At 40.6% G+C, this 13,802-nt stretch overlaps 2 protein-coding genes across 2 annotated transcripts in view; both read right to left on the reverse strand.

Moving 5' to 3' along the window:
• LOC109891669 (LIM and cysteine-rich domains protein 1-like) overlaps positions 1-711 on the reverse strand; it is a 35,597-nt gene extending 34,886 nt beyond the window's left edge. Inside the window, exon 1 of the mRNA XM_031825767.1 lies at positions 467-711. Within this exon, the coding sequence (XP_031681627.1) occupies positions 467-493 (27 nt within the window). The 5' untranslated portion in view covers positions 494-711. The remainder of the gene's footprint in view (positions 1-466) is intronic.
• Positions 712-2,104: 1,393 nt separating this feature from the next.
• On the reverse strand, positions 2,105-12,986 carry gmppb (GDP-mannose pyrophosphorylase B). Its single transcript, XM_020484014.2, has 9 exons — positions 12,813-12,986; positions 11,747-11,968; positions 9,431-9,511; positions 9,267-9,315; positions 8,134-8,276; positions 7,634-7,792; positions 6,745-6,951; positions 5,829-6,011; positions 2,105-3,828 (listed from the first exon to the last, which is right to left on the reverse strand). The coding sequence occupies exons 2-9, from the start codon at positions 11,873-11,875 to the stop codon at positions 3,697-3,699; spliced, it is 1,083 nt and encodes a 360-aa protein (XP_020339603.1). The 5' UTR covers positions 11,876-11,968; positions 12,813-12,986; the 3' UTR covers positions 2,105-3,696.
• Positions 12,987-13,802: the final 816 nt, after the last annotated feature.

Genomic DNA, 13,802 nt, shown 5'->3' on the forward strand with positions numbered 1-13,802 from the left:
ACACTGTACATACTGTACATACATACAGTACATACAGTACATACATACATACATACATACATACATACATACAGTACATACTGTACATACATACATACATACATACAGTACATACTGTACATACTGTACATACATACATACATACATACATACAGTACATACAGTACATACTGTACATACATACATACATACATACATACAGTACATACAGTACATACATACATAACATACTAACATACATACATACAGTACATACATACATACATACATACAGTACATACAGTACATACTGTACATACATACATACATACATACATACATACATACATACATACATTTTCTGCTGATTTGCTACTATTTTTGTTACTTGTTTTGGTTGAAAATGTAAAAAAACAAAAAAACAGAAGTTAAATTAACTCAAAATCTGAGACACACAATAACGTATTCACAAGTGTGTTTCACTCACCTTCTCTATTCCTGAGGTCAAATCCATAGTGCTCAAGTTGAAGGGCTGAGATACAATTTCAAAGTGAAAGGTATTGGATAGCTCTCTCCTTTTTAGAGGACTGTGGACTCTCTGCTCCACATGAGTCTAACAGACAACTTAAATGACTGGCTGGAGGGATTCCCTGGAACACTCATGCCAACCAATCACAGCAAATAAAAAATCAAATAAGAAAAATCCCACAACCAATAGAATTTAAGTGGTATTTTCCTTTTTCTCCTCCGCCCAAATTGTGAACACCCATCCTCTGGAACAGAGAGAGACATGACGTCACCGAAGAGTGAGAACGCGATATCGGTCCCGAGGAATGTGCTGCTCACATAGGACCTGTCCCAAACAGTGCCCTGTTCCCTACATAGGAAGAGACCGTCATTTGGGATGTAGACATCGTGGTGATCTCTTAAGTTAAAAAGTTGGAGAGACGTTTCCTGTACTGTTAAACCAAACGGCTTTATTTGGCCTTTTTTAAATGGAAGAGTGGGATGATTCAGGCGTACGTAATACAAACCCACGCGCTGAAGTTAGAATGCGGGGGACGAGAACGAGACAGTCAACCATACTTACTCTGGAATGTGGTAAGAATAATGAATCATTTCCACCGTGTTTTTAAAAACCGATGTGTGACGGGGCCAACGTTGCTTATACACCCAACAGAATATAAACATTGGTATGAAATAGGACGCAATGTAAAGTAGAATTAGGGTTTTAAAACAAAACAATATTTTTTTCTTCTTCTTAATTACTAGATTTTACAGTCAATCCTGAAATCACGCATACTTCAGAGAACGTTCACTGAAATGGTACCTTTATCCTTTAGTACAACGTTTATCATCAGAGCCCTATGGGTCCCCTGGTCAAATTAAGGGCACTACATAGTAAATAGGTTGTCATTTCAGGAACAGCCTTTGTAAACGTTTATCAAATACTGTCACCTATAGGCGAGGTAAACAAAAAAACACAAAAAACAAAAACAACAACACTCCCTTCATGACATCACTTTGCATTTCCTGAATAATTTATTTTACCTTTATTTAACTAGTCAGGTAAGAACAAATTCTGATTTTCAATAGGAATTTGTGGGTTTCAGACCCTGACTATACAGAGGATTGTAGATTAATAGAATACAATAGCACACTTCTTTTGTAGTGACATAATCATTATAATAAGAGATCATAATTAGAAACACATTTATTGGTTTCAGGTGTTTCTCTCTGAGCACACTATCTGTGAAATGGTTTGTTTTTCTGAAACACTGAGGCAGTGTAGTCTGAAACATCAAGACAGTGTAAGTGTCAGGGCAGAACGACAGATTTATAACTGAAATTGTACCTTGTCAGCTCGGGGGTTGCAACCTTCCGGTTACTAGTCCAACGCTCTAACCACTAGGCTACCCTGCCACCCCAAATAAATGATATCATTGACAAACTAGAAAGTAATTTTCCATGGAACAAAATGTTCCGGACTTGCTTCAGCTGGACAAAAGTATTCTCATGCTAGTCGAAGAATTGTAGAATCAATTTCAGTTATTGATTGCTGTCGCAAGTCCCATTAATGACCCATTTATACAGAATACTATCCAGAAACACGGCAGCCTCTAGGTAAGGTAGAGATGTGTTTGAGAGACATTTCTCACTTTTATTGATATTGTTCATCAATAAATCTCAAACAATATTACATACATTAGACAATTGTGATAGAAAAATTAGGAGAAAAACAAGTTCAATTAATTAATTATATTAATATGATAAAACTACTTAATTAAAAGGAGTTCACTTGATTGTGACATCATCAGTAGTTACTGTTTGATTGACAGCTCCACTGATCGCTTCCATGGTGATTGACACATCACAAATCGATTGGACAAGGGACACATTGAAGAACAATCTTTACGTCAACCTAGTCGCAAAATTCCGCTAACTTCTGCAAAAATTCCCTGGATTTTGATCAAAATCCTGGCTGGATTTCCTAGTTATTCCCTTGTAATTCCAGGAATATTCCAAACAAGGATTTCTGGAAAACAGGCAAATTTGAGGAGAAGTTAACAGGAATATTCAAACCTACCGCTCACCTTTAGAAGAGAAAGATGTATATTTTACAACCTGGACGTTTAACTCTATATCTCAGTACTCTAGTGGTCTTGGGGGAAAATACAATCGGATCAGTCAATGACAAAAATATTCCTCTTAAAAAAAAACAAAAAAAAAAAAACAGGCAATAATATGTTTAGGGTTTGAATTAATCTCAAAAGTGCTTCCTTGATTCCTCACATCCTTTCCTCTCAGAAACAAAGCAGGAGACAGGATGCGAAGAAGGACTTTTAAGAGTATCCTGTGATAATGAAATCAAATGGAACGGCTCACAACGGGGGATAGTTTTACAGACACTGTTGCATCTAAATGATCAGCTTAACCAGAATCCTTAAGATCAAAACAAACAAATCTATTGACCAATGAGGGTCCTAATCAAATCAACAGTAGAGCCAGTTGACTGGCAGCAGAAGAAGTTGGAATCAGAGCATAAACATCCCCAAATGGCACCATATTCCTTATTTAGTGCACTACTGTCAACCAGAGCCACCAGTCAAATGTAGTGTACTAAATAAGGAATAGGGTGCCATTTCAGACCCTGACTGTCTATCCACCATACTGACAGGTAGCCAACCCAGACCAGAATCAACCCCTGGTGTACATAAGAGGATTGGATAGGGGTCAGCAATATGGCAAAAATGTATCCTTTATTTGTACAGGTTTGCCTCATTGAAACACAAACATGTATTTTGAAAAAGAGAAGTGTTTAAAAACAGCCCATAACCCACCAGAAGGCAAGGTGATGCTGCTATCATACTGCGTGGACCTCAACTAACCAACTGTTTCAGATCTACTTAAGAGTCTAGGGTGGAGGAGCTAGGAATTGATTCTAGACCAGGCCGTAACTAGCTAGTTGTCCTTGGTTTAAAATGTAAGCCCCCACTACCCAGATCCTAGCCTGGGTACCCTAGCCTGGGTACTAGTCTGTTTCTGCTTTCGTTCCACTCCTCCGTGCTAAACATATAGCATATGACAGAGGACAAGGGGTAGAATGTCAGCAGAATCGGACCGGCACCCAGTACTACTAGAAACCCATCTCTGTGGCACTTCAAGCGCTTGAGGCCCGGTTCTAAGAAAGCGCTGGTGGCCTGTGTTGTTCTAGAACTACATGATGATGCGCGGTTCAGGCACTGAGTCGGTGATGGACTTGTGAGGAAGCACGTTGGCACCGTTGAGGTAGAGCTCGTCGTTCACAATAACATCCTCCCCGAGGACGGTCACATTCTCCATACGCACCTGAGAGAGAGAGAGAGAGACAGAGAGAGAGACAGAGAGAGAGACAGAGAGAGAGACAGAGACAGAGACAGAGAGTTAAAGAGAGTTAAAGAGAGTTAAAGAGAGAGCTCGATAAAGCCCTAGGTCATATACTGTATACATGTTAAATAGACATTTTTTTCAAAATGTTATTTCAAATGTTTGAGCTGATGTGCGTTTGATGATTTTGGCTTGGCGTTTGGGACTAATCATTGCTCACAGACCTCGGTCACACACCGGACATTATGTGAAATACTTTCAGAGAGGGAAAAGAGCACACAGTCAGGGACAGATATGATCACGACAGGGAGAAACCCAACAAATATTTTCTCCTAGATCGAAACAGACCCTGAGTCACACAGGCTGCGTTTATACAGGCCGCCCAGATTCAGCTCTTATGCAAACAATTGGCTGAAGGATCAGAATTGGGCTGCCTGTGTAGAACGCAGCCATACTGTGTTTACGTGAAGTATATTGGAAAGTATGACTTGGAATTCTGTAGTCTTTTGGGACAATTCCGTTGTGTCATATCCTGTGTACTAGACCAACGGAATCAAGCACACCAGGTATTTGTGATGTCAAACCTCCATATTACTCAGGCAGGGTTGTGTGTCACCATCAGTAGAGTCATGTTAATGAAGCAGTTCAGCCCCCCCCCCACAAAATAACATGTTCCATATCACAGCTATTCTATTAATATACACGAATGTTCAACAGAAAATGTCCTTGTTTTTGAAAGAAAAGCTCATCTTTTTTTTGTCCATTAAAATACCATCAAATTTATCAGAAATACAGTGTAGACATTGTTAATGTTGTAAATGACTATTGTAGCAGGAAACGGCAGATTTTTTTATGGAATATCTACATCGGTGAACAGAGGCCCATTATCAGCAGCCATCACTCCTGTGTTCCAATGGCACGTTGTGTTAGCTAATCCAAGTTTATCATTTTAAAAGGCTAATTGATCATTAGAAACCCCTTTTGCAATTATTTTAGTACAGCTGAAAACTGTTGTTCTGATTAAATAAGCAATAAAACTGGCCTTCTTTAGACTAGTTGAGTATCTGGAGCATCTGCATTTGTGGGTTCGACTGGGTCAAAATGGCCAGAAACAAAGACCTTTCTTCTGAAACTTGTCAGTCTATTCTTGTTCTGAGAAATTAAGGCTATTCCATGCAGAGAAATTGCCAAGAAACTGAAGATCTTGTACAACACTGTGTACTACTCCCTTCACAGAACAGCGCAAACTGGCTCTAACCAGAATAGAAATAGGAGTGGGAGGCCCCGGTGCACAACTGAGAAAGAGGACAAGTCCATTAGAGTATTTAGTTTGAGAAACAGACGCCTCACAAGTCGTCATCTGGCGACTTGAGGCGTCTGAATAGATTAAGATGGGCAAAAGACACAGACAGACCCTGGACAGAGGAACAGTGCTTGTCTATGTTCTTTTGCCCATCTTAATCTATTCCGATGATGCTCCAGATACTCAACTAGTTTAAAGAAGGCCAGTTTTATTGCTTCTTTAATAATCAGAACAACAGTTTTCAGCTGTGTTAACATTGCCAGCTACAATAGTCCTTCACAACATTAACAATGTCTACACTTTATTTTTGATCAATTTGATGTTATTTTGAAATGGACAGAAATATTTTATTACCTTTATAAAACAAGGACATTTCTAAGAACGGTAGTAATATATATATATATATATATATATATATATATATATATATATGGTCTAGATCAACACAAATTTACTCATCAAGGCCTTTTTTTACATCAGCAGTTGTGTGAGTGAGCGTGTTGCTTGGGGAGACCACGTGCGTGTGTGAGTGTGTGTGAAGATTGAGTCTAGTTAAGGAAGTAGTAAACAGTCCTCTACAAATAATCTCTCTGTGGTATTATTACACAGATATAACTATATTCAACAGGGTCTAATCACCCACTGTGTGTGTGTGTGTGTGTGTGTCTCCTCTACTCACCCACTGTCCTACTGAGGAGCTCCACCCTACGATGCAGGACTCGAGCCAAGAGTGTGATCTGACCCTTGACCCCTTCAGTACCGTACACCTTTTAATCCTGACCCCGTCCTCCAGCACCACCCCCGCCCCGATGGTCACGTTGGGCCCGATGGTGCAGTTCTCCCCTATCTGGGCTGTAGGATCCTGGACCAGAACACAGAGCAATGCCAGGTTAGAATATGGCATGTACATATAAAGCTGATCTTGGATCAGGTCCATTTTGTTCATATACTCGTATTCATTATGGATCTAAAGGCTAAACTGATCCTAGATCAGCACACCGATGACAAAGAGCCTGGTTATATCTGATGTTCTGACGAGGCTCCCTCTGGTGGGATGTGTCTGTAACTGCAGGAACATACCACATGTGTAACTTATTTATACAGTAATTGATGGAATGGACTAAAATCATACACCCGGTGAATGTCTATATTTTGTGGCTTAGTCCAGACACAAACCCTAGGACCTCATGACCTGAAAGGTGTCAGCTAAATGGAGGAGCCGCCGCCAAGCCAACCAGAGGGCAGCTAAATGGAGGAGCCAACGCCAAGCCAATCAGAGGGCAGCTAAATGGAGGAGCAGCCACCAAGCCAATCAGAGGGCAGCTAAATGGAGGAGCCGCCACCAAGCCAATCAGAGGGCAGCTAAATGGAGGCGCCGCCACCAAGCCAATCAGAGGGCAGCTAAATGGAGGAGCCACCACCAAGCCAATCAGAGGGCAGCTAAATGGAGGAGCCACCACCAAACCAATCAGAGGGCAGCTAAATGAAGGAGCCACCACCAAGCCAATCAGAGGGCTACTGCTAATGTTTTTTTCAGATCTGCCTGCCTTGTTGCACAGAGTTATATGATCCCTGTGTCAGACTGGTTGACTCACCACCAGCACGTTACCCAGGAACCCAGGCCCAGTCTTCAGTCTGTCAGGTGTGTGTTGTCGTACAGACTGCAGGTACATACACATCCCTGTCAGGAAGTCCTTAGGCTGACCAATGTCCATCCAGAACCCTTGTAGCTCCATTGCGTAGAGATGGTTCTCCTCAGCCATGAACGGGAAGATCTCTTTCTCAATAGAGGTGGGCCTGAGCTGGAAGAATACAATATACACGGAGTGTAAAAAAACAAAAAACAAACATGAACACCTGCTCTTTCCATGACATAGACTGGCCAGATTAAAGTTATGGTCCCCTACTGATGTCCCGTGTTGATGTCAAAGAAGGATTTTTAAGCCTTGAGACATGGATTGTGTATGTGGTACCATTCCAAGGGTGAATGGGCAAAACAAAAGATTTTAAGTGCCTTTGAATGGGTTACGGTAGTAGGTGCCAGGCGCACCGGTTTGAGTGTTTCAAGAACTGCAACGCTGCTGGGATTATAACGCTAAACAGTCTCCCGTGTGTATCAAGAATGGTCCACCACACAAAGGACATCCAGCCAACTTGACAACTGTGGGAAGCATTGGAGTCAACATGGGCCAGCATCCCTGTGGAACGCCTTCAGCACCTTGTAGAATCCATGCCACAACGAATCGAGGCGTTTCTAATGTCTTGTACACAGTGTACGTACCACAATCCACTTTAGCACACCATTTTATCCAACGTGACTTACAGTACAGTGAGTGGACACATTTTCAGAACATCGGCTTAAGGTTACAAAATAGATTCAAAATAGATTCTAAATCCATGAAGAAAAAAAACAGTTTTCTTTACTAGCTGTGTCGAAACATCATATTATGTGATAAAATGAAGAGGTTTCACATCCGCACTAACCTTGATCCTCTTGAGCATGGTTGGGCTAAAGATGTACATCCCAGCGTTGATCTTGTTGGAGACGAACACCTGGGGTTTCTCCACAAATCGGTGGATGCGTCCGCTCTCTACCTCGTACATCACCACGCCATACTTCGACGGCTCCTCTACCTTCGTCACCTAGGAACAGACACGGTCACCAGCGCTCGTTTGAGACGGACGACATTGCAGTCTACCAATCCCCTTGCATCACCAATAACTCATTAGAGGTCTCGTCTTGCTCAAGCTGATCCCCTGAAACAGTTTGACAGTGTTGATTGGCCTGCTCTAACAGCAGAGGGCCCTTGCCTCTAAATACTCCTGATAGGTTTATAAGCAACGTGGTAGTATTTCCACCTTGCCATCCGATAGGCTGGGTGGTATTTTTCACCATGTGGCTTAAACCCAGCCAATCCTCTCAGATCTACAGGAGTATCTAGGGTGTAAGAGCTACAGGGCCAACAATAACAGTTTCCACTTACCACAATGGTCCCCTCTCTGCCATGGTGCTTGTGGAACTTTAACATGTCCTCGAAGGGGAAGTCACAGATTACGTCACTGTTGAGGACGAAGAATGGCTCGTCGTTGTCCGTTAGCAGCTCTCTGGCCAGAGCAAGAGGACCGGCTGGGGGGGGGGAACGACGACAAGATAAACATACACGGAGTTAACAATTCTATTAACTTTAAATATCCGTAAGGATAAAGGACCAAAACTGGAGGTGAACAGCTCAATTCTATTCAATCAACTTGATTTTTATACCAATGAAAGGATCTATTGCTGCGGGGTTGAAAATGGCCAAATGTATTTACTTAACCTTTTTTTATAAGAAAAATCAAGTCAATTGATCAATAATATAATAATTATTTTAGCAAAAAGGTTTATTTTTTCAATTTATAATCTGTAGAAATGATGAGAATAGAAAGGTTCAGAACTTGTGAAAGATAACAGCACAGTTGAAAAATATATGGCAAACCGAAATCCAATATGGATGGTGTTATGAGATAGATGGGAGGGGTTTGAACGGAGCTGAACGTTGGGAACGATAACAAACTAATAACAAGATAACTCATGTAAAACACGGCTGTCCATAAAACATATATTGGTTCATTACTTTTGTGAAAGAAATAGGAGAGGTTGAAGTTAGAGGAAGGACAGGAGTAAAATAATAATAATTAAACTATTGTGAAATAGACTGGGCCCATAAAATCTGTAAGCAGGAAGTAGAAGCCTAAGAGTGTTTGTTCGCTAGTTAACTCCAATTAGGGGAGGTAGGGTTAGAAAGTAATAAAGGAAAATATTGTTTTTTTAAAAGATTTGTGTGTGTGTGTGTGTGTGTGTGTGTGTGAGATATATATATATATATATATACACACACGCACATACACACATTAAAATGTATGGGGGATGATGCAGACATTATATTGATGGAAGCTACAATCTGCAATATTAAAGCTGATCTACCTACCCCCTCCCCCCCAAACCAATGATTAAAATAAGATACCGCGCCGACAGCCCTGTACTATGCACACAGACAAATGGTCTGGTGAGATTTCTCCCTAACTTGTAGGAGCAGACTAATGACTGCATACGCCCCAGTTGATCAGCAGGTTGTACCTGTTCCAAGGGGTTCCTTCTCATGTGACAGGGAGATTCTAATACCAAGCTGTAAAACAGAAAACAGTACGCGTGTCAAGTGCTTAGTAATTTTTTTTGACAAAAAGCTAAAATACAAAAAACAATACATATATTGACAATAGGAAGAAAAAAAAAAGCCTTACCCTCTCTTCCTGAACCCTCATCTCTCGCTCCAACAGATCAGACATGTAACTGACAGCCAGGATCACATGGTTAACTCCAGCCTGTCGACAGTCAAGACACAGAATAAACAACGTACACTTCCCTTTCCTGGATACAAAACGTTTCATTGTGTTGAGTGTACAGTAAGGAATAAGAAGGTCTACCCTGTGTACACTGTACTGGAGTAGGTAGGTACGGCCATTTACACTGGAGTAGGTACAGTTGAAGTCGGAAGTTTACATACACCTTAGCCAAATACATTTAAACTCAAGTTTTGCACAATTCCTGACATTTAATCCTAGTAGAAATTCCCTGTCTTAGGATCACCAGTTTATTTAAAAAATTTGAAATGTCAGAATAATAGTAGAGAGAATGATTTATTTCATATTTTACTTTCATCACAATCCCAGTGGATCCGAAATGTACATGCTACCAAATACTAATTTAGTGTATTGCCTTTAAATTGTTTAACTTGGGTCAAACGTTTTAGGTAGCCTTCCACAAGCTTACCACAGTAAGTTGGGTGAATTTTGGCCCATTCCTCCTGACAGAGCTGGTGTACCCGAGTCAGGTTCGTAGGCCTCCTTGCTCACACACACACTTTTTCAGTTCTGCCTCCAAATTTTCTTTAGGATTGAGGTCAGGGCTTTGTGATGCCAACTCCAATACCTTGACTTTGTTGTCCTTAAGCCATTTTGCCACAACTTTGGAAGAATGCTTGGACCCCAATTGTCAGTTTGGAAGACCCATTTGCAACCAATCTTTAACTTCCTGACTGATGTCTTGATATGTTGCTTCAATATATCCACATAATTTTCCTTCCTCATGAAGCCATCTATTTTGTGAAGTGCAACAGTTCCTCCTGCAGCAAAGCACCCCCACAACATGATGCTGCCACCCCCACAACATGATGCTGCCACCCCCGTGCTTCACGGTTGGGATGGTGTTCCATCCATGTGCAGTTGTAAACCGTAGTCTGTCTTTTTTATGGTGGTTTTGGTGCAGTGGCTTCTTCCTTGCCGAGTGTCGATATAGGACCCGTTTGACTGGATATAGATACTTTTGCACCTGTTTCCTCCAGCATTTTCACAAGGTCCTTTGCGGTTGTTCTGGGATTGATTTGCACTTTTCGCACCAAAGTACGTTCATCTCTAGGAGACAGAACGCGTCTACTTCCTGAGTGGTTTGACGGCTGTGGGGTCCCATGGTGTTTATAATTGCGTACTATTGTTTGTATACTTGCGTACAATTTTTTTTTCCTGAGGTCTTGGCTGATTTCTTTTGATTTTCCCATGATGTCAAGCAAAGAGGCACTGAGTTTGAAGGTAGGCCTTGAAATACATCAACAGGTACACCTCCAATTAACTCACATGATGTCAATTAGCCTATCAGAAGCTTCTAAAGCCATGACTGGGATTGTCCAAGCTGTTTAAAGGCACATTCAACTTAGTGTATGTAAACTTCTGACCCACTGGAATTGTGATGCAGTGAATTATAAGTAAAATAATCTGTCTGGAAACAATTGTTGGAAAAATTACTTGTGTCAAAGTGGATGTCCTAACTGACTTGGCAAAAATATAGTTTGCTAACAAGAAATTTGTGAAGTTGTTGAAAAACAAGTTTTAATGACTCCAACCTAAGTGCATGTAAACTTCTGACTTCAACTGTAGATATCAAATCAAATGTATTTATATAGCCCTTCTATATTTCAAAGTGCCGTACAGAAACCCAGATACAGCCATTTACACTGTACTGGAGTCGGTAGGTACGGTCACTATACATGTGAATGTTACAGAATTATAATCTACCAGATAGAGAGCATGGATTTATGATCTATGAATGTACATGATGGCAGGTTGTAGGACTCACTAGTCAGCCTTGAGGCCCAACAGCAGTCAGAGCAATAGACTCACTAGTCAGCCTTGAGGCCCAACAGCAGTCAGAGCAATAGACTCACTAGTCAGCCTTGAGGCCCAACAGCAGTCAGAGCAATAGACTCACTAGTCAGCCTTGAGAAGCAATTCTACCAGGTCTTGTTTAAACTACTAACAAAATAGCACTCCAGCTTGTTGTCAATGAGGTGTTCTCCGATGTCCAATTGTGTAAACAATTAGACACTATTTTTTCTTCAATATTTTTTTTTAAACATTTGGATAATACATTGACATTCTGTCATTGTGCATACTGTACTCGGTACAGCCGATCCATCTACACTACGCATGTGAATGTTACAGTAAATAGATTACACATCAATGATAAATTAATATTCACAATGACAGGTTGTTGGAGTCACTAACCTTGACCAGGGCTTCAACTTGATGCAGAAGGATGGGTTTGTTGGCAAACTCCACCAGTGGTTTAGGCACACTGAGGGTTAAAGGCCTGAGTCGAGTCCCATAGCCACCGACTAGGATCAGAGCTTTCATCTTGGCCCAGTACGAGATGGGGTCATCAATGGGTTGAAGAGATCAGGATGGCCGCGAGCATCAAGTCCTGGGAGATTGAGGTTATAGTGGAGCCTAGATACAATAATCAAAAACGTGTGATATGAGTGAATCCATCATGACTGTACTAGAACAGTCATACACATGCAACATTGGATTCAGAGGTGTAGCTGTAAAGAAGTGTGTTCAGAAACCATTGCTGTTTAGATTGAAATGTAATGACTAAACCATGGCTGAAAATGTGTAATCTTTGGTTTACCCCTTAACAGTAGTTATATTTATAACAGTCTAGTTGAGCAAGTGTTGACAGTGTCACAGGCGGTCACCCTCATTCACTCCCCTAGTAAGCGATTGTCCTTGATGGTACAATGTAAATAACCTTACAACATACTAGAAACCATGTATTGTTCCTGAATACACCCCAGCCAGCTAACTACGTGCACCTTCTGCCTTCCTCAGTCCTAGTAGCAAGTTAGCTGATTAGCTAATAACTGTCTGTCTGGACAAATACACCGTGATAACAAAATATGTTCAGCTGATACGAGTAAACAAATCAGTGGTTTCAACTCACAGGAAGCTTATTTAGTTAACTACCCAAGTTAGATAGTTAAGTTAGCGTCCTGTCTTGGTTAGCTAGCTATCGAAGATAGCTAAATGAATGAAATATGAAACCAGCAAATTCAATAACCATCAAGCATCATTTTTACTGGAGAGTTGAGGCACTTCAAACGATCTCTTTGAAAAGAAAGAAAAACTATAAATAAACTGTACATCTTTAGCTAGTCAAACTTCATACATCTACCTAGCTAAACGTACAGTAAGTAACGTTAGCTCCCTAGCCAACAATCGTTAAGTTGGCTAGCTAGCTGGATGGTAGCTAAATCAACAACAAAGTACAAAAAGACAAAACAAAACTCACTCAAAAAGTTAATAAATCCTTTGCCAACTTGTTTCTTCAAAACGTTAAGAAATAGCTAGAACTGACTATGTATCAATATGACACGTAACCACTAAACAACGTGGAAATACGGGGTTTTAAATCCTTGAATGACAAGATACACTTTAAAACTATCTTTCCGGGCGGATCTAGACCACAATGCCTTTCGACTACAACTTGTGACGTAAAAGGGACGTTGGAATTAAAATATGCACCTTCACATTTGCCATTGGGGCTAAAAAACAACAACATAATTGTGGATATAATATGAATTTATTTAAGACTATATGAGTGCATAGTATTATCAGGATCTCTAAAATGCGGGTTTTATTTTGCGTTTTATTAGTAACCATAGCCGATAATAGAACGTCTCAAATCCTTATTTGGCCGCGCCCCTTTGGTTTCTTGACCAATCACAGAAAAACAACGTGGCTAGGAAGTGCTGTCAAAATGCTACTTTATTTATTTATATATATTTGTGTCTTACAATATTTATATATTTATATATATAAGTGAATGGACATGATAACTAACATCGAAAATCTGGATAACATAAAGTTGCCCCAATATGTGAGTAAACGATTGGGAACCCCAAAATGGCACAACACACGACAGGTGCTCAACTGTCATAATGGGCGCGTTGTGAGTGTTAACATAGAGGAAGAGAGAGGCCCAACTATCCCTCCAGGACGTGGCATTGTTTCGCTCACCGAGCAAGGATTTTTTTGTGTGGAGGTCAATGAAAGTGTCGAATTTGGTCAACAACAAAAATGAATGGCTTACTTGCCACGTGAGGTTTATTTGATCGAATAGAAGCGTCATGCTTAAGTTGTTACGAGTGTATTGATATATAAGTAGGACACTTAACATCCTGGCAACTTTGAGAGAAAAAACTATATCGGAGTTGTCTTGATGTATATGCATATTCATGTCATGAGGCGTGTAGTGTAGCATCTCTCTCCATTGAATACA

Source organism: Oncorhynchus kisutch, linkage group LG5, assembly GCF_002021735.2.
Source record: "Oncorhynchus kisutch isolate 150728-3 linkage group LG5, Okis_V2, whole genome shotgun sequence".
NCBI classification, from domain to species: Eukaryota; Metazoa; Chordata; class Actinopteri; order Salmoniformes; family Salmonidae; genus Oncorhynchus; species Oncorhynchus kisutch.

Bases quoted from the DNA above. Each gene is read 5' to 3' on its own strand.
- gmppb (XM_020484014.2), bottom strand. From the start codon at position 11,875: ATGAAAGCTCTGATCCTAGTCGGTGGCTATGGGACTCGACTCAGGCCT. The intron at 9,512-11,746 runs GTTAGTGACTCC...GACTGTCGACAG, and splicing joins AAGTTGAAGCCCTGGTCAAG to GCTGGAGTTAACCATGTGAT. The intron at 8,277-9,266 runs GTACAACCTGCT...CCCCCCCCCCAG, and splicing joins GAAGGAACCCCTTGGAACAG to CCGGTCCTCTTGCTCTGGCC.